Source organism: Aulostomus chinensis, chromosome 2, assembly GCF_037954235.1.
Source record: "Aulostomus chinensis isolate RoL2024-O1b breed Wild chromosome 2, RoL_Achi_v1.0, whole genome shotgun sequence".
Taxonomy (NCBI): Eukaryota; Metazoa; Chordata; class Actinopteri; order Syngnathiformes; family Aulostomidae; genus Aulostomus; species Aulostomus chinensis.
The window spans coordinates 15449009-15473980 of record NC_141321.1 but is presented as its reverse complement, the minus strand read 5'-3'; the positions used below and the strand labels follow the sequence as shown (position 1 = coordinate 15473980).

The window sequence follows — 24972 nt, the reverse complement described above, 5'->3', positions numbered from 1 at the left end:
CATTCTGACATATTTCCTTTTGAAGCTAATGTTCATTACTATGTACTGTCTCTTTTGTAAACAAAAAAATAAATTAAAAAAATGTATAAAGAAAACACTGGTACTTGCAACGCGTCTTGTTTATTGATACTGAGTCACTGAGACTTAATTAAAGTTAAATTAATGAGCATTATCTTCAACTAGAATTTCATTTGGGGACGCACAAAATTGGATATCTTGCTGATATCTGATATGCTGATACTTTACAACCAATTTGGCAAATAGCCGATATTATCCGTTTACATGGCATTTACCCTTGGTTTAAAGTGGAAAAAAACATATAAACAAAGTGCATTGAAAGAGTAACATTAGCCCTTGTGTCCAAAACTTAAAAAGCTTATTGCTCATTGTGTCTGAAAATAGAGACCCAGCATCCATGATTTTACAATGGGTGGTATACTCACGGTGAACATGGAACGGAAGTTGCTGAGATCGGTGAACAGCTCTTCCACCGAGGTCTTCTTAGGATCAACTGCGAAGTATTCCAACACGTTCTGGTACAGCGTCTCCATGTTGCTGTGCATGATCACTAGCTTGCCATACTGCTCCCTTGCAACCTTGCTGAAGCTGTGAATGTGTTGTAAAGGTCAACAGGCAGGGAGATCACAGTGTCAGGTGTCACAGGGGGAACTGGTTCCCCATTCCACTTGTAATAAAGCAACAAGAAACACAGAAGTAGTTCATGTTTGTTGCCGTGAGAAGCTGAAGTTGGAAAACACACTGCCATGTTGGCATTAAGAGCTCAGTCAGGTTACTGCTCACATCTGTGACCCCTGCAACCTAAAGCATCTGTGACTTGTGTCTGGATACCGGCAGACTGTTTTGGTGTGTGTCTGACATCCACAGCATTGACTGCAAATGTGAACACCAACAAAGAAAAAAAAAAAAGAAAAAGAACAGCAAAGCAACAATCAGCAGCTCTACTTTGGCCATTGTGCACCACCCAGATCTCCCACCTCTATATTATATTATAATTATATATATATATATATTATAATTATATATATATATAATATTATATTATAATTATATATATATATATATACATATATATATACATATATATATACATATATATATACATATATATATATACATATATACATATATATATACATATATATATACATACATATACATATATATACGTATATATACATACATATACATATATATATATACATATATATATATATATATATATATATATATATATATATATATATATATATATATATATATATATATATATATGACCATATATGTTTAAATTCAATAACTCATTCCTTAAATTTCATTTTTGAGGTCTGGCCTGAGTTCAATCTGGCTGGGGATGAGACTACCTATATTCTCAGCTGGGTAAATGCTGCTCAATAGGCACTGCTCTCAGATTGACTTGTCAGTAATATCTTTCTAAAGCGGGAGTCGGGGGGGGGGGGGCAGAGAAAGTGATGGAAGGCAAGTGAGAGAAAACAAGAAAAAGCTAAGAGCCACAGCTGATGAGGATCACAGGGTACAAAATATCACACCTCCCTCCATCACAGTTCAGCTGGCATCTTCCTTTTTCTAGAGTGAGCACTGGTCCCCTGCAGCTTTTATGCTGGTTCTGTTCTAGTCCGCCATCTTTCCTCCTGACAGGTTTGTTTATTTGCATTTGGTTTCTCTTCTGTTCTAATTAACATCCTACCAGCTTTGCTAACCCTAACTATTAAGAAAACAAACTTAATTTTTTGTTTGTTTTTTGCTATTGTGGGCAGCATAACCCGGAGGTAGAGTAGCCGTGTAGCAGCTGAAGGGTCACTGGTTCCATCCTCACTCTCTCCAAACATACGAAACCCCTAACTGCTCCTGATGAGTAGGCAGGCATGGTGCATGTCAATTCCCACCATCAGTGCGGGTGAATGAGGCAATATTGTAAAGTGCTATAAGTATCACCATGGCTGAAAGGCAACAATTTAAAAAGGACTGGAAATCCATCATTATTGGTTTCTATGTGAACGGAAGCTATCCTGAAGCATGGTGGTTGTTGTTGTGTATGAGAGAAAAACGAGATCAACTGTAATCCTACTTGTGATTTCTGATGTTCGAAACTGGATGCTGAATGATCAATTTTCAATTTATAACCAAAATAGTGACTCCACTGATGTTTAACTTTATCTGCATTGCAGTTTATCAGATGCCTACCAGTGAGTGAAAAATCTTAATTACAATTGACTGAGTTTTGAAATAGTACTGCTGAGACAAGACATTTTGTGAAAGGTATCTGGATTTGGGAAGGAAGCAGTGAAAGGCAGAGCTGTCACATCCATTCTCAGTGAAGCTTTCTGTTTCTTGCTCAAATTCTCAGCTAACTACTATAACACAAACCATCACTGCCTCAGCCCCAAGGCTATTGATCAAAACTACATGAGGGCAGCAAGGTGCAGGGTGTATTATTGAACACACTTGCACCTGGCCTGAGACATACCTTTCAACCTGAACCAGTAGGACAACCTCAGAGGACTATAAATAATTAACGCTGCTGCAGAGCAGAAATGGACAGCTGCCCAAATGTCTACCTGGATATCTGAAGATGAAGCGGAAACTGAAATTGAGTATTTAAAATGACAATATAAAATCGCTCTGTTTTGTAACTTTGAATGTCTTTTTTTTTTTTTTAAGTGGCGCAATAATGACCAACACAGTGGGAAAGAAAATGAGTGCTGATAAAATGACCCTGCCCTTTATATGCAGCTGCCCTCACTGTAAAGTGCCCTTCAAAAAGAGCTGAGAGGGGGTAGCACAACAATGACTGGACTATGGAAGATGACACTCATCATCCGTTTGACAGTTTGGAAGAAAACAACATACGCTGAGCAATAAAGAAAAGGAATATCTATTTATCCTTTCCTCATCTCTTCACAGCATATCATACCCATTGAAAATGCTGCATCAGTCCTCTCAGCAGGGCTTTTTTGTGCATGATGTACAACAGTTGATGGGTGGCCCTCGATGTGAAAAGAGCGGAGAAAAGTAGAGATGTAGGAGGAGAGGTTGCTTCACTTTCATGTCAATTAGGACTCCACAACATTTCAGACGAAAACAAGAGGAGTAGTCCAGGTTGAAGGTGATGGGAAATGAAGCAGGTACTTTTCACAGAGATCTTGTGTTGCCATTGTGTGGAGAAACACAGTTTGATGTGTTAGCATAAAATCTTCCATTCTAGTAATGATAATGATTGTTCTAGTGCACTCAGAAGAGAACCTATGGAAAATGTCCTGGATCCACGCATGTGTTTGTAAAGGATATAGCCATTTTAGTGGAGAACATGTCATTGGGGTCATCAGGGGAGGAGAAAGTCTCAAGGTCTCTCTCCAGCTGCAGCAGCTGCCTCTCCATCTGCCTCAGGCTCTTTTCCAGATTCTCTGCAGATACTAGCGCGCACACATACATATCCACACACATTCAGAAAAGCACATAGGAACACACCCACATGCAGAGAAAATGGGAAGAAAAAAGAAGAGAAACAACAAGTCAATTACTGGTACAATCAAATGCGTTCTTAAGTTGAGACTCTGAAAGGATTAGAGAAAAACAACATACGTACAACATTGAAAATCAAAGTGGGAAAATTATAGATTCAAACTGAGCCAACAACGCTGAGAAAATGAACAATAACTGAGGACAGACGTGAGTTGGTTCAATGTACAGCTTTTTATTTTCCTGGTTGCTTTATGTGCTTGTGTGTGAAACAATAATAATCAGAACACAAGATCATTACTGACATCCAATGATGGGAATAACGGCGTTAATTTTGTCAGTAACGGGTACTCTAACTAATTACTTTCTCTATAGTTACAACCAGTGTTGTGCCTGAACGCATTCATTGAACGATAGTTCATGAACGCGTTCATATTTGGAGGAAGGTGCAATGAACGTACAGCACTGCTGCCTAGTGAACACTACTGTGAACGCTTTCCATCTGGTGTCTGTGAACGGTTCGCTCTCTCGTTCATCTTCGTTCAGTGGGGTACCAGATTTCAGGTAAAAATCCGGCTGAAAAAACTCCATAAACACCTCTTAATGTATAAAGGAAAAACACCCAATCTGGCAATGCCAGCCACCAGTGTCGCGCCACCGCACGCGTCGTCAAAACAGAAAGCAGCATAAAGGAGGCGACAGGAGCTGCATGTAGTTCTAGCCCACGGACAACACAAAACTCAACAAACCAGCAGACAAAGTTGAGGAAGATGGCAAAAATCTTACATTTCTCTGTAAACTTTGCCCACCGGGTTTCAAAAAGAAAATACACACTTCAGTCACATCCACCACAAACCTGAAACGGCATATTGAAATGAAGCACCCGGGTAGCCTTTCAAGCTATGTGCAAGTAAATAAAGGATGTAGAAGGATACAAAGTTGAAAATGAAGGTGCAATCTGACACATTGTTCCATTGTTAGAACTGATAAAATAACTGCTGTCTGTGGTACTACATGGGCTGGAGCAATGATTTTTTTTTTAAATAATAGCTAAAAGCAACATATTGGGAAAAAAAGAACTGAACAGTGAACTTAGTTCAAAATTTTGAATTATGAACTTTGAACTGCACTAGTTCATTTTAAAATCTGTCAACTGAAATTTGAACTAGTTCATGTAGAAAATGAACTTTCCCAACACTGGTTACAACGCTGTTACTGTTACCAACACGCCGTTACTACGTGTTACTGAAGCTACTCATTGACGCTGTTGTCCGACTCGGCTCACACAGACACAAGAGCCGCAAATGTATGTGTTTTTTTCTCCTTTGGTGGGGGGAGAGGAGGGGCAAGAGACATCAGGTGGGCAGGTGTTTACACACAAACCCAGCACGTAGCAGCACACACACACAAACTATCAGAGACGGCGAGTCCGGAGTCGCAGGGAAAGACGGCGTTTTAAAGATAGAAATATTGGCACTATTGTAACTTCATGGAGGTTAAAGGTCAAAATGTACACGTTATGTTGTCCCAGAGCGAGAGCAAGGAGGCTGTCAACGTCCAATGTAAGCAAATCCAATTTAATGAAGCGCCTCTCGAAGGCCCACGCTTCTACTAAACTAGTGGCCAGAAACACCGTTGACACCGCGAATGGTGATAGCAAGCAGGTGCTGTTAAGGTGAGTTCCGCTAACAGAGAAGGACACGGAGCCACGCCGTCCAAGCAGCCACAGCTGGATTTTTCTGGAAAAACAAAAAAATTCAAATTCTTTGACATTTTTAAACTTAAAAGAAAAAAGAATAATGTAATAGTCACTTTCCCTGGTAACTAGATACTTTCATAGTAAAGTAACTCAGTTACTTCTCTTTTTGGGAGAAGTAACTAGTAACTATACAGTAACTAATTACTTATGTATGACTGTAAGGTCAAAATCTGCAAGATGTTTGCCCCTATTTTCTTTTAAATTCAACCTGTATGCAGACATGTTACCTGCATTTTGACTTTCCAAACCTAGCAAATGCACCTGCTCACAGGCTTGTTCACGTCAAAGGGAGGTGAGGTCGAGTCGATTCCTCGGCACATTGCTCTCCTGAGGCCAAGCATTAGCACCACCAACCAAAAACACCAGGTGCAATATCTAAAGTCCAAGAGGGACTGCTTTTCCTGCTATTTAAAGAGCACAATAAGCTGCACAGACACGCACAAGTCAATGCACAGTCGAACAAACATACAAAAGACCGCATTTAAAACATGAGAACATGGAAGGTTAGTTTTGTATACATCACAGCTGCTTCTCCTCAGGGGCTTGGTATATTCCTGCTGCTTGAAATTCTGTAGCAATCTTCCAGTAACCCACAAGTACACTGTCACCCAGCATGACCAGTTGGCGCATTCAGTTGAACTAACTTATCCACTCTCATTCACACTTATGCAAACCTGGAATGATGAGTTATGGTTCATTTGTCTACAGCACAGTTCAAACTGTGTGGATTACTGTGCCTATGGCAGAATAAGGAAGATGTGGAATATATATCAAACTGCACTTCAGGGACTGCAAAGTGAGGTTTTTGGACAGTTCTGCTGTTGTTGTGTGGCATAAGTGGCCATTGGCTCCAAAGTAAAAATACATGGCTGGCTCTTTCAGCATCCTAGAGTCACAAAGAAGCGACGCACTGGGGAAAAAACATGTCCATGAGCTCAAGAGCCCTGAGTAAGTATATAAAAGGCAAAAACTTTTTGGGTGAAGTATCATGTTAACGTGTGTTTTTCCTTATCTGGATTAGGGGTACAGATACAACTCTAATACTTGCTTTCACCCAGGTGCACAGATGGGTGGCAGTGGGTGAGCTGAGACGCAGTGAGCCGAACTTTCTGTTTAGTTGGTTATGGCTGACACTTAAAGCTAGTCACTGAATATTACATATAGCTTAAATTACCCTGATTAGGCACTGCTTGACAAAAAAGTATAAGCTGCTTATTAGTAAGAAGTTTAAAATGTACCTTGATCCCAAAACATGCTTTATGAGGAGAGGAAAAGTGAGAACTTCAATGTAGCTAAGCCCACAGTGAATTGATATCATAAACCTCACTCACTGATGGGAACACAGAGCTGTGGGGAAAAAAACACAGGTTTTTTTGGACTTCAATCTGACATCATAAGTTAAAAATAAAAAAAATAAAAAATTCCAGAAAGTTTATAATATCAAGTTTAGTTAAATGTGTGTCTACGGTCTGTTCAATGCAGTTGGAGCTGAGTGAGTGAGTGTAGGCACACAAAATAAAATACTGCCTGCATTTTCTTTCTCTACTGTCATTCATGATTAGGAAGTAAAGCTGGGAGGAAATCATCGCTAAGACTCATAATATCGGCTTCATCTGTAACTGGCAAAGATTTATCACATCAGTTTTTTCAGCCAAATGGAACATAGAATTCCCTCAAGGCGTGGTGTTGATATGCAGTAGCTATTCCTATCCTGCAGAGGTTACTGGGATTGTATTCAATAATGAGCATAAAAATGTTCCCAACCAATCTGATATTGGTATTGGAGCGGTTCCTTCCATTAGCCCAGTTTCCCACGTAAATGCTCACATTAACGCATAGCAATGTGCAACCGCAGTCATAAAAGGAGAAGAGTCGGTGTAACACTGACCGGCAGCATGTACATGTGCAAGTGGAAAAGCTATTTAATAATAAAAGGTTGTGGCAGGTCGAGCCATCTCAAGCTATTAGACATTCAAGGCATGCTTACACTTTTTAACCAACACATTTGCATGACTTTTCCATGATTTTCTAGGAGAATTGTCATAACCATAGATTCTCTGAAACAATTCTTAACAGAGGAAGATAAAAAAAATGACATATGTAATTGAACATGAAAATACATGAAAGGCAACTTATATGACATTTCTCTGAGTCAGTTTCAAACTACATGCACTCTAAACTAAGCTATTTCTGAAAAATATCTCCATTACTCTTCTCAAAATTTCTGGCTTGATTTATTCATTATAATTCTAGTTTACAGGTATACACATTTTATTATTTTCAACATCCATTACTTTTCCAGGTTTTCCATAACCATCTGATCTGGTCATCTAATCAGTCCTTCCTTCTAAAACTGCAAAAATTCCCTTGACATACTCTGCATGAGGTATTCTTACTGCCATTTAGTGAATCCAGTAAGCTTGACCAGCAAAAAAAAAACCCATGCTAATTAACCCTAACCTGTGGCGGTTTACTTCAACCGTTATTATCGGGTTATTCCGACTGAGTCCGCCTGCTTACCAGATGTTAGCTGCGATGCAGTTTTGTTGTTTGCCAACTGATAAGATGCAGAGAAATTTAATATAAATGTTGCTCGAGTTGAAAACTGTCTCCTCAAAACAACTCAAACACCCACATATTGCTTTTCACATAAAAAGCTGAGTTGTTGTTGGGGTTTTTTTTTTTAATAATTTTGACAAGTAAATGTAGACACATCTTAATAATCATCCCCTTTCATCCTACCAATGACTCGCACGATCGCTACGGGAAATGAAATTGTCAAAGAGTTTGTGGTCAGAGACTGACATTTCACCTGCTCCTTTCTAATTCAGTCAGTGTGTTCTTAAAAAGCCTTCTGCGTATCCAAGCAAACCAAATCTATAGGCAGCACATGCACATGTGGAAGGAGGCCAGACAAGCAGACTGTCAATAGAAATGATGAGAGCCCAGTGATGATACACTGGCAGATAAAGAAAGGAGCAGGGGGTTGGAGCTGGGGGTGGAAGCGAGCACAAATGAGAGATGAATTTCCTCTTTTCACCATTCAACATTTCAAACAAGTATTTTGTGATGAGGCTCCCCCATGTAGAAAGGCGTACGAGGATGAAAAGAAAAAAAAAAATGTATGCGTCAGGAGTGGTTTGAGCACAGCTGTCTCGTTCAACAAAAATTGACAGTCTTTTAAATCAATCAAATGTTTCTGATGTCTGATAAAAAACAAAACAAAAAAAACAACAACAAAAAACGCACCTCTGCACAGGATCTGAGCAATCCGCTCCGTAGTAAGATAAGAGATGTGGTCAGAGATAAAAGATTAAAAGGGTGTTTCTTGCTCTCTCTGGTCACCCTTGCACTCGCTTGCTTTTTCAGTGTGTGTTACAGTGTGAGTGATTTTTATGAGCAGTGGGGCCTTGAATGCCTCCGCGGTCCACAGGGGTTGAATCCAGACAGTGGGCGTTTTAGAAGAATAACAACTGGAATATTTGTGGAGGTCAAATTCCCCCATTGGCATTCTTTTACTACTCTTCCAACCTGCTGTGCTATATAAATGAGACTGAGTGAGCGCACGCACATTCCTTCACAGAGAGCCTGGCTCCATGCAGAGCTCCACTATAGATCATCCTTTGATGTATGGAAATTAAGAAATGCAGATTTTCTTTCTGAGGCCAAAGCCTGACAGACAAATGCGGCTAGAGAGATTTTGCTCGAGGATGAGAAGCACGGACAAGTGATGCATGAAAACCCTGTGCTGAACACACACTACATAAAAAGAGGGCATGGAGGTCAATAAGTTACGTTGTTCTACTTGGGTTAGTGTACACACTTTCAACCTGAGGATCATTGCTCACGATTCTTCAAGCAAAACTGCAGTACACCTAGCACGGCTTACTGGAAGAATTCCACTTCAGTACAGCTAAATCCTCTCATTACTGATTAATGCCTCACAGGGCTACACAAACTGTACAAAAGCAGGCTTTCCCTCACTGCTGAAAAGACAAATTCATGCAAACATGTCGCTTTAGCAGTATATTTGGCTTTTTGCAGCCTGGTTAAGCGTACGGATGCTGTCTGTTGGATTTCAACAACAAACGTTGAAAGCAGCAAACAAGACATAACACCACAATTTTCCAAATGTATCTTATGAAGAAAGGAATCACTGTATGTGTTTGTTAGAAACTTCTCTCAACAACCTCAAATTTAATAAATTTTAAACTTGGCAGGTGATTTCATCGGGTACAGTGCAGACTGAGGTCATTTAAAATAACACTTCCCGTATTTTGGCTATAAGCTAAGGCTGGGTGGTATGACTTCAAAACAATATCACAAATAAATCAATCATTTCACCTCAATAACAATTAATTAATGATTATTATTTTTATATGTTGAAGTTCTTTGACATGGCCTGTACTATAAATAGACAGACAGACAGACTACTTTATTAATCCCTTTTGGACATTCCGCCAGGGAAATTGCACTGATCTAATAACACAAAAAACTACTTGCGGTTGTTTATTAGATATTTACAACACTTGAACACGAAGCACACTTGGCTTGAAATGAAAACATATTGTGAAAAGGTTCAGATGTTAGTTTGAGTAAAAAGCAAGTTCACTAAAAAGAAGAAACAGTATATTGCAACAAGATTAGCCACTTTAAAAGATACCATGTGAAAAGTAGTTAAAAGAACGACTGTAGTTGGGAAAGCATTAATTAAATTTACTGATATGAGCATGATAAAGGGGGTGACATGTCTGAATGTTGATTTTGATAAATTATCAATTAATTACCCAGTCCATCTAAAGGCTTTGGCTTAACGCTCAAAATGCAGGTTGACTCCAAAATTCAAGGGTGGCTTTTGACTACAGCAATACAACACTCTTTTTAGCAACCATCAGCCGTCCAGTTACCCATTTTATCACCAAATGGTTACACCAAAGTTTAAAGGTAGGGTCTACAGCATCTTCCTGCTACAAAATTCATTGGACTCAATCATGACTTATGAGCGTCTAGAAATGTGTGGTGGTGACTGTGCCTGCAGAGACACTGCCCTCAGCCTGCATTTCAATGTTTTTGTTTATCATGAAATTTCTTTAGTGTGACATTAACCTGTCCTAGCTGGTGTTTAGCTGGTCCAAGGCAACAAGTAGCTTGTCCTAGCCAGCAGTTAGCTTGTGTTATCTGGCAGTTAGCTTGTCCTGGCTGACATTTAGCATTTGCTAGCCACAATTAGCTTTTGGGCTGAGTGGGGTTGTTCATATTGTCAAGGCAATGGGCGTAGGCTTCTGGTGCTGCTGACTCCGGGAGGAGGTGCCTACTCTGACTGACTGTTGTGTTTACAAGCCAAATGAACCATGCTACAGTCTCTACCTTGAGTGATACCTACCGAGGGACAAAATTTGAATTTCATTTGATTGTTAAGCAATGGCTGGATCAGTAGCTACACCTCTAAAATGCCACCCTTGATTATCTGAAGTGTGGAAGAGAGATTAAACAGTTAGGCACTGTCAAAACTAGGACTGGATTACATAAATACAACAAGTTAAATTAAAAGCATCCCTCATGCAGGACAAGTCCTTTCTGCACTGGTGCTATTTGAAATTGTAACATGTCATCTAATATTCAACCATTTCACAGCCTATTTTCTGTTTAACAATAATATACGTGAAAGAAAATGGCTTCAACTAATGGCAAATATTGTTAGTCCAGTGTATAAATCTTTTTAATTCTAAAAAATACCTGCAACAAAAATACAGAATACAATGTCAGGAGGATTTCTAATGTTCCATTTTTTAAAGAATCTGTTTGAAAGATTTGTTGTTTCAATATAATGGTCCTTTTGCAAGCTGTAGCTGCACAGCGCTGCTCAGCTACACTAGGTTATACAGAGAACCCTAAATGTTTGTCATCCCCAATTCATAAATAGCAAGGACAAAATATTCAGAACACCTTTCAGCACAAAACGGTACAGTACCACATATTCAGCCTCCACCATATTGCCTCATGCGATATCTGACAATTAGGGTCTATTATTATCATCATCGTCATCATTATGTACACCATAACGCTGTATTAAAAAGGACACTGAATCATTGATGGTTCAGTGATATCATTTGAGTGATAGCAAATTTTCATTAGAAAGAAAATTATTAGAGAAATGGACAAGTTTAAAATTATTAGGTTAGTTTTTTTCTTGACACATCGCTTCTCTCTCTCTCTCTCAGTAGTTATAATTTAGCATTTAAATGTTAAAGTTAACCTAGGGAGTCAGTTTTAGATGTCAAGTAGTTAGTTCCGTGATCGTGAGCCATTTTGAGGAAATTAGTGAGGAGCAACTTTTAAAGTAGTGTAGATTAAAAAAGATAAGGGTCAAGGATTATGAAAGGAGAAATAAATTCACAATTGGATTGAAACACACTAGCAGCAGCACAGCAGAAGGACTGCTGCTTTTTCCATGTCAGGGCAGATAAATGTAGAGTACTACTGAAGACGGGTGGAGAAATAAGTAGATCAACACAATAGAGCTCTGAACTGAGCTTTCAGAAGGGAAGGGACTGGCAACAAGACCAGGATACATGTAGTCAAAGGACAGAGGCTTTCACTACAGAAGGGAAAATCTTTACAGGTTTCTCTATCCAAACTTGTTGTCATGCTCAGGTAAGCTCTTTAGTTAGTGTCTGTGAGTGTAATGCAGCCTTTTAGTGCGTCTTCAGGGCCCCTGAATGGCTGTCAGACCTGATGAAAGCCATTCAAAAGCAAGGCTTACAAAAATGGGATGGGATTTGTGTGACTGAATACTAGACATGGAAAGACGCCCTGTGTGCGCATCTCATAATGTAAGACTGATATAAAATATCACTCCTGATATATGCATGTAAATTTATGCACAGGTTCAGCTCCATGAAGCAAAGATGTCATGTCATGTGGACAACAGAGATGCAAGGACTGCTCTCAACATTGATCTCACCTTTGTACTTGTGGAGACGCAGCACAGTTGGGGAAATGAAACACTCAACAAGAGCATCATTATCCAGAGATTATCAAAGCAGCAGCGAAACCTAAAGGGGTCCTCATGAGAACGAGTCCACACAATAAAGTCACACATCTCTTCTTTTTTTTTTCTCTTCTTCACCCTTTCCTTCACTCCCTCCAGCTGGGAATGAAGCAGTGGGTAAAATCTTCTTTGGAGCGTCAAGAAACATGCTGTGACAGTGTGACTGCACATGCATATGCAATTGCTAACACACACACACACACACACACACTGCTGCTGCTGCTCAGTACTTTCTCCTGAGAGTTGCCAATGGCAATATGAACAAAGAACATGACTGGATGTCTTCTGGCCATCCAGTCTGTCCCTGACTGCCTGTGACCTTTACTATACTGTGGATACACTGCTGCCCAAACACTGTGCACTGGGTGAGTGAGTGAGTGAGTGAGCGTCGGTGATGTAGCCGAACTATATACCACAATGAAATGTTTCATTTCAGTCATAAAGGACAATTTTCTCCCTCGTTGCTGTTTTGTTGTTGTGTCATGTGTCAATTGTGCGACTCTTCTATTATTTGCTGTTTGTATTGTCTACCTCTGGGTTTTATTTCATAGGTTCAAAAATCCTCAGAAATACTCGCCATCTCACACACACACACTGACCGCACACTAGCTAAGGCTGCATTACACAGCATGAGACTGGATTGTCTCTACAGTCGAGATGTTTTTTCTCTCCCCAATCCACATGCACACCTGTTGCTGCAACTGCACTGTACTGTGACCATTTGGCCTGTCGTTATTGTTCAGTATCTCATGTTCCTATCGTATCAAAAAACCCTTTTTCCTAGTCTTTCTTTTTTCTTAAACTACCCTCCCCTTTTTTCCTTCCCAATTGTATGTTGCCAGTTCAAACTACTAAGCTGTCCTGGTCATTGCTCCACCACCTTCGTTGCTCTGGGGAGCACCGTGGAAAACCACATGGTTCCTCCATCACATGTGGGGTCTACATCAGGCACATCTATCAATCTGATGGTGAGGAGTTTCACGAGGGGTCAGGGATCTCCCCATCACCCCCCTGGAGCCCATCCTGCTGCAGTTGCTTCAGGTTTCCTCTTCAGTACCATTGCAGCTCTACCGCCGGCCTCCTGAGGGATTCTGCTTTGCTTCTGGCCTCCACAGGGACTCCTCCTCTGTCACCTGCTTCGAGGTTGCCCCCAAAGCGACTCTTCCTTAGTCAACATTACCGAGGTCAGCCTCTCGATTGGTCCGTCTGCCCTGCACTCAGGCTTATCCCCATTCAGCCCATCCCCTTGAGACCAGTGCCTTCATGGTGGTGAGTTTTTAATTAATTTAAATGAAACTATCACTAATCTATTGAAAAGATTAGAACAAAATCAATTATCTAATTGCTTGTTAGTATACAGTTGTTGCTAGTAATACATTGCCTGCGCCAGTGACTGAATATCTCACATGTTGTGTAAATATAGAGTGAAGGGGTAACTCGCTTTTGTGTGTGTGTGTGTGTATAACGCATGCGTCAATCTCTGACTGCTTGTATTAAATTACCATTGAAAATACAATGTAAAAATTATTTGTATAGCAGTACTGTCTATTATTGTTGATCCGAGCACTGGAGATGGCCTGAGGCGCTCTCATGTCAAATTAAACTATACCAGACGTAATGTTGGTATCTAACAGCAGAGCAGAGGAAAAAGTTCTAAGTAAATTTAGGGCTGGGCGATATGACCGAAATTTAATATCCCGATATAGCTCATTTTATATCCTGATACGATATACGTCACAATATAGCACATTTTTGGTAAATTCAGTGAATGAACAGTTTATTTTATTTTTATTTCTTCCTCCACTTTTGCCCGGCACTCACCATATAAAGCAGGTAACACAACGCTACTGATGTGTTTTCGGCTGGGCATTTCATATCTAGGATCGAGTGTTTGCACTAACTCAAGAAACCCCCGTTTCTCGACTGTGTAGATTGGAATCATATCTTTACAGATGTGCTTGGCAACGGCCATGGTTATTTCCTTCCATCTGCGGGAGGTATGGCTATATGGTGTGCCACAGGTAAAAGCCTGTTGCAATGTCTGCGTCTGGAGTTTCTTCTTAAGGTCAACATCACTCGGCCCAGCTTTTGCTGCTTTTTCTCATTCTCTCTCTGTATTCTGTTTCATGACTCTTTTCCAAGTGATAAAAAAAGTTACTCGTGTTCAAGTCTGTTGTTGGGATCGGGCAGCGGCAAACTTTACAAAGTGCAGTAGTCTGATCCTTGTCGGTGTTTTTATATCCAAACCACCGCCATATGACAGACGTTCCCCCTCTTTTAGGTACAAGCTCGTCAGTTTGCGCTGGTTGTTCGTCATCTTGTTGTTGTTTAGACTGAGAATTGGTAACATGTTCTTCTGTGTGGAGTCCACCGTCTTCCTTCATGGCTGTGTATGTTTTAGCCGCGTGCCTGGGCTTGCCGTTAAGGCACGTCGGGACGTAAAATACTGCCATAAAGCCTGTTTTGCGGCACCGCGATATAAACGATAGAGTTTAACATTAAACGATAGACATTTTCTATCGTCCAGACAATATATATCGGGATATCGCCCAGCCCTAAGTAAATTCAAAACAATTCTAAATTTGTAACTAGATAAGCAACAACATTGTCAAAACAAACTCATTTCACACATTGCATGCATTTATTTCTTCAAACCATATCCGTTAACATGGCTGAGCAACCCACATAGCTCATTATCTTTGGGCCCACTTTTACAATCATTCATCTCTACTACCCATAACATCTCTACTGTTCATGTCATAGAACAGGTTTCACTTTTAATAACGCGGCCTCAGTTGCCTAGAAACATGTCGAACAGAAGGAAGATAACATGAAAAAAAGCTTTTCTCATTCAACTGCGTGCCAAAGACACTGGCAGCTTTGAGTTTCAGATGGTTTGCAACAATGCTGAACATTAGATGAGGAAAAAGACAACATTGAATTTCTTGTTTGAATCCCTTCAGTTTGCCTGGTGGAATAGTCCAACTATCCGATTCCTCGTAAGTAACTGTAAGACTAGTTGACAAAGCAACAATAGTTATTTGACAGGGAGAGATGGAAACTGCCTGTGTACTAAAGGAGCTGAAGAAGCTGGAAGTGACATCAGCAGGAAACAGAAATAACATCAATCAACCCTTTCTGAAGCAGCTGTTGTGACACGCTAGTGCTAGTTAACAGGTGTTATTAATTAAATTAATTACGGTTCCATTTTATTGAGTGTGTCACAGCCATTAAAGTCAGCCAGCATACACAACAGCAAGCTCTTGGTCTGTGTGGCGGTAACAGGGCCATAATTAATGTTATTAATTACACCTGTGTTTACCTGGGACTGCCATGTCAAAAAGGCTGCTGTACAAAGAGCCAATAATCACACAGTAATATTGACTAAGGAAAAGGGTACAGACCCCTACCAAGCTCCTTCTTTTCAACCACAACACCACCTTTTCATTATTCCCTCACGTAGTTACTGAAATGTTTTTCAATCATGGCAAGAAAAGAGTTTTGGGGCAAACTTTATGATGTCACGTTTATGTTGAACTTTGACCTTTTGATATAAAATGTCCACAGTTCATCATTTTATGCTGTATAGACATTTGTGCGAAATGCTGTCTCCAATAAGAGCTTTGACTACAAACATGACAACTACAAACCTACTGTTTTATTTCTGGAGTCCAAGTTTGTGCCAGATTTAAACAAATTAAATCAAGGCATTTCTTCAATATCCCCTTCAAAATGGCTGACGGAAAGAAAACCCATAAACACATTGACCTCAGGCCACAGTTGTTGCCAATCCGGAGGCAGAAAAACACAATTTTGTTGAGATAGAGCCACCACAAAATTGAAAGGGGTTTTTCCTTCCCCCATGATATAGACCATTAGGTTTTGTGATAAAATTTGTGTAATCCTGATGATAGATTGACAAATACTCTCCCATGGAAAAGGTACCCTTCAGTCTATATGTCGTGTGTGAGGATTTGTGCATTAAAAAGGTATATTACTGTACCTCTGCTTGCTCGGTCCACATGCTCAAGGTCATCAACAAACTTCAGTGCATCTGGAAAGTCCTCCTCGCATATTTGTGCCAAAAAGTGGAGCAATGTGGTCTTCTGATCAGCTGACTTAGTATCCTTTAACTGTTAATAGAAACACACAAATATTTCACAAAACAATTTCAAAATAGACATACAATGAAGAACCTCAGGCCAGACTAACCCTTAACTTTCAGATAGCCAGTGTCCATGTGATATTTAATAAGTGATGAAAGCTGAAACCTAGGACAGATTTGTAGTAATGTTTTTTTTACCCGAAAAGAAAAAAAAAAAAAAAACTTTTGTGCACTCATTTGTAAAATCCATTACATTTTTAGGAAACAAACACCTTTATGTATTACTACACTGTATCCATTGTCATCCTTCATGCTGAGTGTTGCCAGTGGGTCAGATCATTTCCTGTCTTTTACTCTTGCTGATGGACCATAGTCACAGTGTGATGACCACAAGTCCTTTGTGCAATTCCTTCTCATCAATTGAGTTTCTAACAGTGCTCGCCGCAGTCTACGGGGTTGTGTACCCACAAAGTTTGCTCACGGTTTTTGTTTTATCCACCATCGTCTCACCGTTGCCTGGTCTTTTACATGGGAAGCCAAAATAAATCCACTCAACCGATTTGTTTGATGAAGGAGCGTCCGCTACTTGTTCGACCTCGTCTTCCTCCGTTTTGAAATGGTTTCACTTCTTCTTGTTCTTCCATGGCGTTACAAGTGTTCTTCTTCTTCTTCTTGTAAAATGTGTATACAATAGGTGAGAGGGTCTAAAAATCATCAGTGTTAGTGGTGCGCGGCGCCGCTTTGAATTGTTTGGTTTTTTTTTACATTGATTTTTATTTCGTGCGTCTTTGAATTTTATTTCGTCAGTTTTTCTGTCGTGAAATTTCGGGATGCAAAATTTCGTAACACCCCTAATTATTAGACAGCAGACCATTACGGTAATCATATTAATGTCTTTTGATTTCTGTCCCCCAATAAGAGCTCCTACACAAAAGGTCCTTTTTCTGATTTCAGAGATGGTAATCATAGGTGACAAGATAAACATTTTACTTTTTCTTCTTGGGCTGGGTGCAATTTCCCTGTGCTATGGAGTTTGCCATGGAATTAATTTGTCAAAGTCAGAGGCAGGCAGGCAGGTGTTGTCTTCCTCTGAGTTGATGTAAAAGGCAGAGTAGCCTTTTCTCCCTCCGTGGTCCCACAACATATACGTAGGAGCATGAGATAAGGAAGCAGGCTGACTGTGCTATACCAATATACGCATATTATCTGGTAGATGTTCAATAATTGAACATATAACAGTCACATTAATAGAGCTAATCCATCACAAATGCATAAGAATCAATGCTAGCAAACTTCCACACGCACAGAAATTTAAGAGGTAGGAGAGGAGGCAGTGATAAATGAGTGCATGGGTTGTTACTGTGGAAACAGCAGTCTTTTCAACAGTTGTAATGGAACCAGCAAATGAGTCTCATACTCCAGGATAAAGCTCTGTACTCTCTCACCATGATTATCTGTCTTCATGTGACATAACAGGTACAGATGTTCGTAGTATCAGTTGTTTGTTGAGATAACAAGCTCAAAATAACATTCACCTGCTTAGGTTTGGCAGCTTTGATAGATTGCAACAGATAGAGACAAGCCTCATCTAGTAGGTTTGATGATGTTCAATGAAAGACATATTTCCAAAAAATAGGAGTGCAATTTTAAGAGTGCAGACCCAACAAAGGGACGGTAGCCTGCTCTTTTATAAAATGCAAATCTGTAATGGAATCCATCACATATGTCTGGAAATATTTCAAGATCTGTTAGGAATGTGTCTGATTCCCCTCCCCCCATCAAGCTCCATTAGATATTTCCTGAGAAATTAATTCAAACATGTCAAAAAATGACCTATTACGCAATGCTGAAGAAACTGAAATCCGAATCTGCCCGAAAATGAAAGGGTTCATACTTGGATTGGAATGCCTCTGTCCACAAAACTGCAGTTGGTCAAGTCATTTTCGGTCAACACTGCTAATAGGAAGACATACAAACAACAGAACCTCCTTGTTTGAGGTAAAATGTCTCCTCAAAGAAGCCTCTTCCGTTCATCTCAGCCAGAGTGGCAGAAAAGAGGAAAAGGATCATGAATTAAATTACAGATGTAGTTATATAGCTTATGTATTTCTGCTAACACGAAGCACACACATATATAAATGTACCTGGACATCTTAAATACACATAGAGATTCAGTACAAACATTTGGGCAAGTTAACATCTTACTTGTTTCATAGAAGAACCTGATAATTATTTGTACACATCAAAGTTCTAAACCAGGTTCTTCTATGAATCAGTGGCAGCAGTAAGTAGAATGAGGGAACTGTCTCAAGGAAAACTGTTGATGTACATATTTTTCACTTTTTCAACTTACAAATTGCATGTTATTGCTGATATTATCATCCTACTGGAAACACATTTTTCTTGAACACACATTGCTTGTGCTGAACCACTGCCACTCTCCGGATAAAGAAATACAGACATGAACTGTTGACGGTTAAGGTCAGCCCTCACCTTGCAAAGGGAACTGAGGTCAAACCCGAATGACTGGGCATTTCGGGAACCTGCATTCATATAATTCCCCAGCAGCAGCACCAGCTCCAGCAAGCGGCCAAAGGAGCGGCTCTTCCTGACCTCTTCGCAAGCCGCATTTACAGCCAGGATGTCGGGGCGTAAGTTGTTTACCTGCTCCTCAAACTGCAGCCGGAAGAGGATGTGACTGAGTCGCGGACGCAAACGCTTCACGCTGCTCATCTAGGAGAGGAGAATGCAAAAAGATGCAAATGAGGCAACAACAACAACACAAAAAAAATAAAAATAAATAACAGATGAATGGAGAAGAAAGAATACAAATTTCAGAGAGAACAAAGCAACACATAAATCACATTTTGGCACATTCTTCCATTCAAACAAGACATTCATGCAACCATCAAAATAGAAAGGGTTGCTAGGGAGGAGTAATGGATGCTGACAGTGATTTGATTTGGGACCCAGATCTGGTAAGTTAATTGAGAAGTTCGTGTCCATATAGGGCAGGCAGCAGAGGAGGTGGAATATTCAATGGGCTGCTTTGGATTACCACTCTCATACAATTAGAGAAAATTGGAAAATATTGCTTTGGGCCTCAGACGGGGCCACAACAGTGCCTGTGTATGTGTGTGGGGTTGTAGGGAAGGGCGCAGGTTCCAATTGTCTGTTTCACACAACAGCCGGCTGCGCTATTTGATGTCCTCCATCAAGGGTTTAATTATAGCTACAGTAATGTTATCAAATGACTATTTCAGTCAGTGAACAAGTAAGCCTACGTGTGTGTTCACGTGTGCATGTGACGCTTTTTGTATTTGTGAGAGAGGAGAGAGAGGGATGTAAAAGATAACTTATGCTGCTCAGAGATCATTCATGCAGTTAAGATATTGTGGTAAGGACAAAATAATCAGAGAAGAAAAAGGAAAGTACAGACTGCAAAGGAGCTTCCAAGTCTTTGTGTCCTGCAAAAAGAGCACTACTGAGAGGACACGTCATACCGACGACAAAGTAGAGGGAAACAGTTCGGTAAAGGTAGAAGGTTGCAGTATTCAGTGAAGCTTGTAAGCGGTAGACGGGGAAAAGCTCTCGTACTAACAAGAGTGTGAACTCTGAATTTTTATATTAGTGCAGAAATGAAAACTTTTTTGGTAGGTAGAATGCTGTTTGCCCTTTGACTTACAGTAGTTCAAATAGCATTCAACTTATTCATGCAGTTGCACATCCAAAAATAAATAAAGAAACCATTGTGTTCATGGCACTTTATGGAATGCTCCAACCATATGTAATAAGGTCTGTTCTGTAAAACTGTTACTATAAACAAGGTAGAGTTCAAGTCAAGTATGAGAGAGGCAGAAAAGGAAAAATAAAGAAAAGATTGAATGCATTGGTTTCCACAGTCAAAATTTAAAATTCCTTTGAAACTGAGCAAGGTAGAGTGGTCGTCTAGCAACTGAAGGGTGGCTGGTTCGATCCTCACTTTCCCTGGTGACCATGTCCTAGTATCCTTGAGCAAGATACTGAATCCGTAATTGCTCCTGATGGCCCTGCGACAGACTGGCGACCTGTCCAGGGTGAACCCTCTCACCCAGTGTCAGCTGGGATAGCCCCCCCCCCCCCCAACAACTCTCAACGGATAAGTGGTATAGACTATGGATGAATGGATGGATGAAACTGAGTGTTTGAGAGGTAAAAGCACAGGTTTCCTTGGGCTCATGCAGGCACACACACCAAACATTGTATGACCACCATCCTTATTACTCTGTCACCCTGATGAATTATACAGCAGCTGAGCATGTTCTGGTTTTATCACTCCCCAATTCATTGCTCAAATAGTAGTTTTCCGTCCAGTGATAAGGGTCTCTTTCATTGGTGATCGCAAATTGCACAAGGCAAAAGAGGGCGATTCTTGTATGTTTCTTAGTTGCTTGGCAGAGTCACAAGATATACAAGAAGTGCTTAATTCCTCATGCATAAATCTGAATAAGCCTCCTTTGAAAAGTCTTTAAGAAAGCAATGCGGACGTAATTAGACAGCCATCCTGCTCTTTAATGTGCATAAATTAGTGTGCTAGTCCACAGGTGTCCTGTCTATCCTCTTAAGGCTTAAAGAGATAGAATTTTAAAAAGCTCGGAATTAGTATCTTAATATGGAAGTGCTCTGTAAATGTGTGTGTGTGTGTGTGTGTGTGTGTGTGTGTGTGTGTGTGTGTGTGTGTGTGTGTGTGTGTGTGTGGTGGAAAGAAGGTGGGGGGATATCATTTTTGTTACCCACTGGAGACCTTTTCTGGTATAAACACTAACCATATCAGGTTCCAAGTCCTCATGGGAACAAAGACTTGCCCTAATGCAACTGAATGCAGAATTAGGGTTAGGACTGGGCAATATGGACGAAAATAAAATCTCCAATTTTTTTCATAAAAAATTTGAATCATGATTTTTTTGAGATATTTTTAAGAAAACAAGAAGTACAAAGGACAGAGAGAACTCAAAACAAGTTCTACTTTTATTTTATCAAAAACTTATCTAACCACTGTGTATATGGGTATCATATCTTTAGTGATGTGCAAAGCGACCGCTTCAGCGATTGCTGTCCATCGTGCCCCTTTCTTATCATACGTGGTCCCACGGGTAAATGATTCTACCACAGTAAGCTGTTTTTTTTAGTGGGAGTTTGTCTGTTATAGCGGTCTTGTTCCCCTCGCAAAGAATGGCATTTCTCCCTTGGCTGGATGCCTCTGTTTTAGATGCTGAATTAAGTTATCATTGTGCTGCTGCCTTTTGCTGCAATGGGCTTTAGACAAACTTTGCAGTCACTTGTTCCACGTCTGTCGCCGCAAACCCAAACCAGTTCCAAACCACTGGCGATACTATTCTTTTCTTGGAAACAAACGTCTCGCTCCTGTTAGCAATGTTGCTGCTCTGCGTGTGCAGGAAACAAGGGGGAAGATGACTAAAAACTGCTTTTTTATTTTCTAAATTGTCCACACACAAAAAAATTCTAATTAATCGATAAAATCGATTAATCGCCCAGGCCTAATTAGGGCTAAATTAAATTTAGGATTAGGCATTAATTGGTTGGGTTTAGGGCTTGGGTTGCCATTTTTCCAGAACATATAGCTGCAGAACTAATCATAGCCATTATAGACAATGCCTGGTTTACCAACAGAAGCACCCTCATGCATTTCAGGCTGGTCCCAGATGCAGATCGGTGTTCCACAAAGACGACATGGGGAGTCTATATTTGATTTAAGGCATGTCAAGCTGCACAAAGCACATTGACCCAGAAAGACAGCACCCACATGAATGACATAGTTATCCATTTTGTGGAGAAAAAGACTCAATATAACCACATTCTCCCACCTACACGTGATAGAAACACAAACCAAGGGACAGTGACCAAATCAGCTGATTCTGAGCAGAACCAGACCAAAAACGCTTGAGGGGCAGGTGATATGGAACACATCTAAAATGCTGCTGTTGTTGCCGGCAGCCACACAGACGGACAGAATGAGAGTGGAAGCGGCAACACGTTAGTGCCTGGTGGAAATTAACGGTTAGGCTGACTTTATGAATGGAAGTCAATGAAATGTCCTCACAAGCTAGGCAGTGTGTATGTATGAATGTCAGTGTGTGTGTGTGTATGTGTGTGTGCATGCACTCGCACACACTCATGAATTCTTGTGCATAACTGGATTATGTTAAAACCACTTTTTTCAAAGCACCCTTAATTTAATCTTAGTTAAAAGAAAAGAGTATAATGTCAAAGGTCTTTGATACAAAAATACAACCCAATTAAAAATTCATGTCAGTTTAGGTAGAACCAATAGGTAGGTGTGCGTGTGTGTGTGCGTGTGTGTGTGTGTGTATGTGTGTGCGTGCGTGCATGCGTGCGTGCGTGCGTGCGTGTATACTCACCACAACCCCAAACTGCTCAGGCTCGGACAAACTTGCATAGTCATTTTTGAATTTGGCCAAAGTGTTGAGCTGCTCCTGCTCTGGTAAATGCTTCACAAGGTTCTACAAAGAGACGAGAGGAATGAAAGTGTGAAGCAGCATTCGGGAAAGCAACTTGTCGGCATTAATTCAAGATGCAAGAGTACCTAACATATTTGATTTTTTAATTATACACATTGTATACCACTGTGTGGTTTCCTACACTCCATGCCTGCTGGTGCTTTCATCTAAGCCCTAAGGCTCATCTCTGCATATTTGGCTTATTACAAAATCAAGCCCGAGTCTGTTCCATTTACCTCATGTTTTGCTGAGATTCAACTGTGCTGTTAGGGCTGCACAATGAATCAAAATTTAATAGAGATTGCATTATGGCTTCAAGCAATTTTTAAAGCACAGGAAGGCTAATTATGTGTCAAAATACCATTTCAAATCAAATATTGTGGTGCTCGAGTGATGTCCTGTCTAAACATCATATTTCACAGACCTAAGAAAACAAATTTGTTTGATCAATAACCCAACAAACATTTAGTTGTATTTTACCCACGACAATCATTTGTGATAGACAAATTGATTTTTTTTTTTAATGAGAAAACTCTGTTATTGTGTTATTGATTAAAAATGGCAACACAGAGTGATACTGATCATCTAAAACCCTTAACCTCTTCCACTCACAGCATATTTTCAGGAAAAAACACCTAAAAAGACATACCCATAGTAAATGTGTAATTACTACACTTTACTAAAGGTTATATGCATGTTCTTGGTGTCCTTGGACATCTAGGGACTTCAGAGAATGTGTTCCAAGTGTCAGAAGTGTTGTATCTGTCATTACGCCTGAGTAAATTGGAATAAACCAGAGGAAAAATTGTTTTTTTTTGCTCTCGCCAAAATATTTTATTTTTTTGACAGAGGAAAACACTATGCCAGCAATGATTTCATGCACCCAGACACCACTGATTAGCTTCATCCACTCCTTGACCACAAATTTACCAAAGTTGATAGAATTTGGGCTAACAGTGAACCCTACGTCAAGGATTTTGTAAGGATACACCCTGGCGAGAACTCAGTTTTCAAATTGTGCCAAAGGGATTATTTTCTACCTCTGATGAAAACTGGCTCCAAATTACAATAAATTTTAATTTTAGTTGTCTGCTACTAACTATTGGAGCTTTTGGCTTTTGTTCAGCGGTCTGCCTTCGTCTGTGGGGCGCTGCGTGTAAAAGACGGCGAGAGCGCATAGTTTGCGCAGGTTTTACGCTCGAGGTTTTACGTAGCTGGGATTTGTAGTTCTTGGAATGGTAGGTGTCGATCGATTCAGTAGCTTCTCCCCTTTCCAAAGACTACAAACACTGCCGTAAAGAAGAAGTCTACGCGACACTATTCAACTTTGATTCCGCAGTGGTCGCAAAATTTAAATGTCCCCATTTCGTACCAAAACAGATTAAAATCACCATAAAAAGGTAATGTTTGCACAAAAACAGACACCGACCCTGTTTTGTGAGCATTAGAGTCCAAACTTTGATCAAGAATTGAAAGTAAAAATCGCCATCAAATTTCGGTACATTTTTACAGCGCCCAATTACGTCCAGCGTTTTTTTCAGCCCGACGGCGGGCCGATCAGGCCATAAAGGTTAAATACATCTATTGCAACATTCTTAGCCACCAATTTTTACATTTAATGTGAAATCTAAAGACTGATGCAAGTGTGGCCTGACATATGAACGCAAAATGTTTGTTTGTTGAGTCTCACCTTTGTTTCGAACAATCATTCTAATCTGACCAACTCTATCAGATAGCAATTGACAGTCTCCGATTTGTGACAAGAACTGTGATATTTGAGCTAATTTCAAGATGTGTTTTCCCTGCATTAATTACCTGGGGCCCTGATGATTGATTTTAAAGTTTCACTGTTTTGCTTTCCCCATCCTACACTGCTGACCTTAAACGTCTGCCAGTAGCTAAAGATCTGCCAACCACTTGTTGCTGAGGGGTCCCATGGCCAAGCTGTACACAGAGGCTAGATTGGTCTTTGTTGTCAGGACTCAAGACCTCAGAAAGCCTTCCATTTAAAATCAATGCGTCTAGTCTGCAAGTGTCCTCC

At 40.2% G+C, this 24972-nt stretch overlaps 1 protein-coding gene across 4 annotated transcripts in view; it reads right to left on the bottom strand.

The window, feature by feature from the left end:
- LOC147269196 (protein diaphanous homolog 3-like) overlaps positions 1 to 24972 on the bottom strand; it is a 172904-nt gene that overhangs the window by 78240 nt on the left and 69692 nt on the right. For all 4 annotated transcript variants that reach the window (XM_086180823.1, XM_086180839.1, XM_086180831.1 and 1 more), the window contains 5 exons: positions 22833 to 22934; positions 18907 to 19146; positions 16312 to 16441; positions 3328 to 3452; positions 444 to 608 (listed from right to left, as the gene is read on the bottom strand). In XM_086180823.1, the coding sequence (XP_086036949.1) occupies positions 444 to 608; positions 3328 to 3452; positions 16312 to 16441; positions 18907 to 19146; positions 22833 to 22934 (762 nt within the window). The remainder of the gene's footprint in view (positions 1 to 443; positions 609 to 3327; positions 3453 to 16311; positions 16442 to 18906; positions 19147 to 22832; positions 22935 to 24972) is intronic.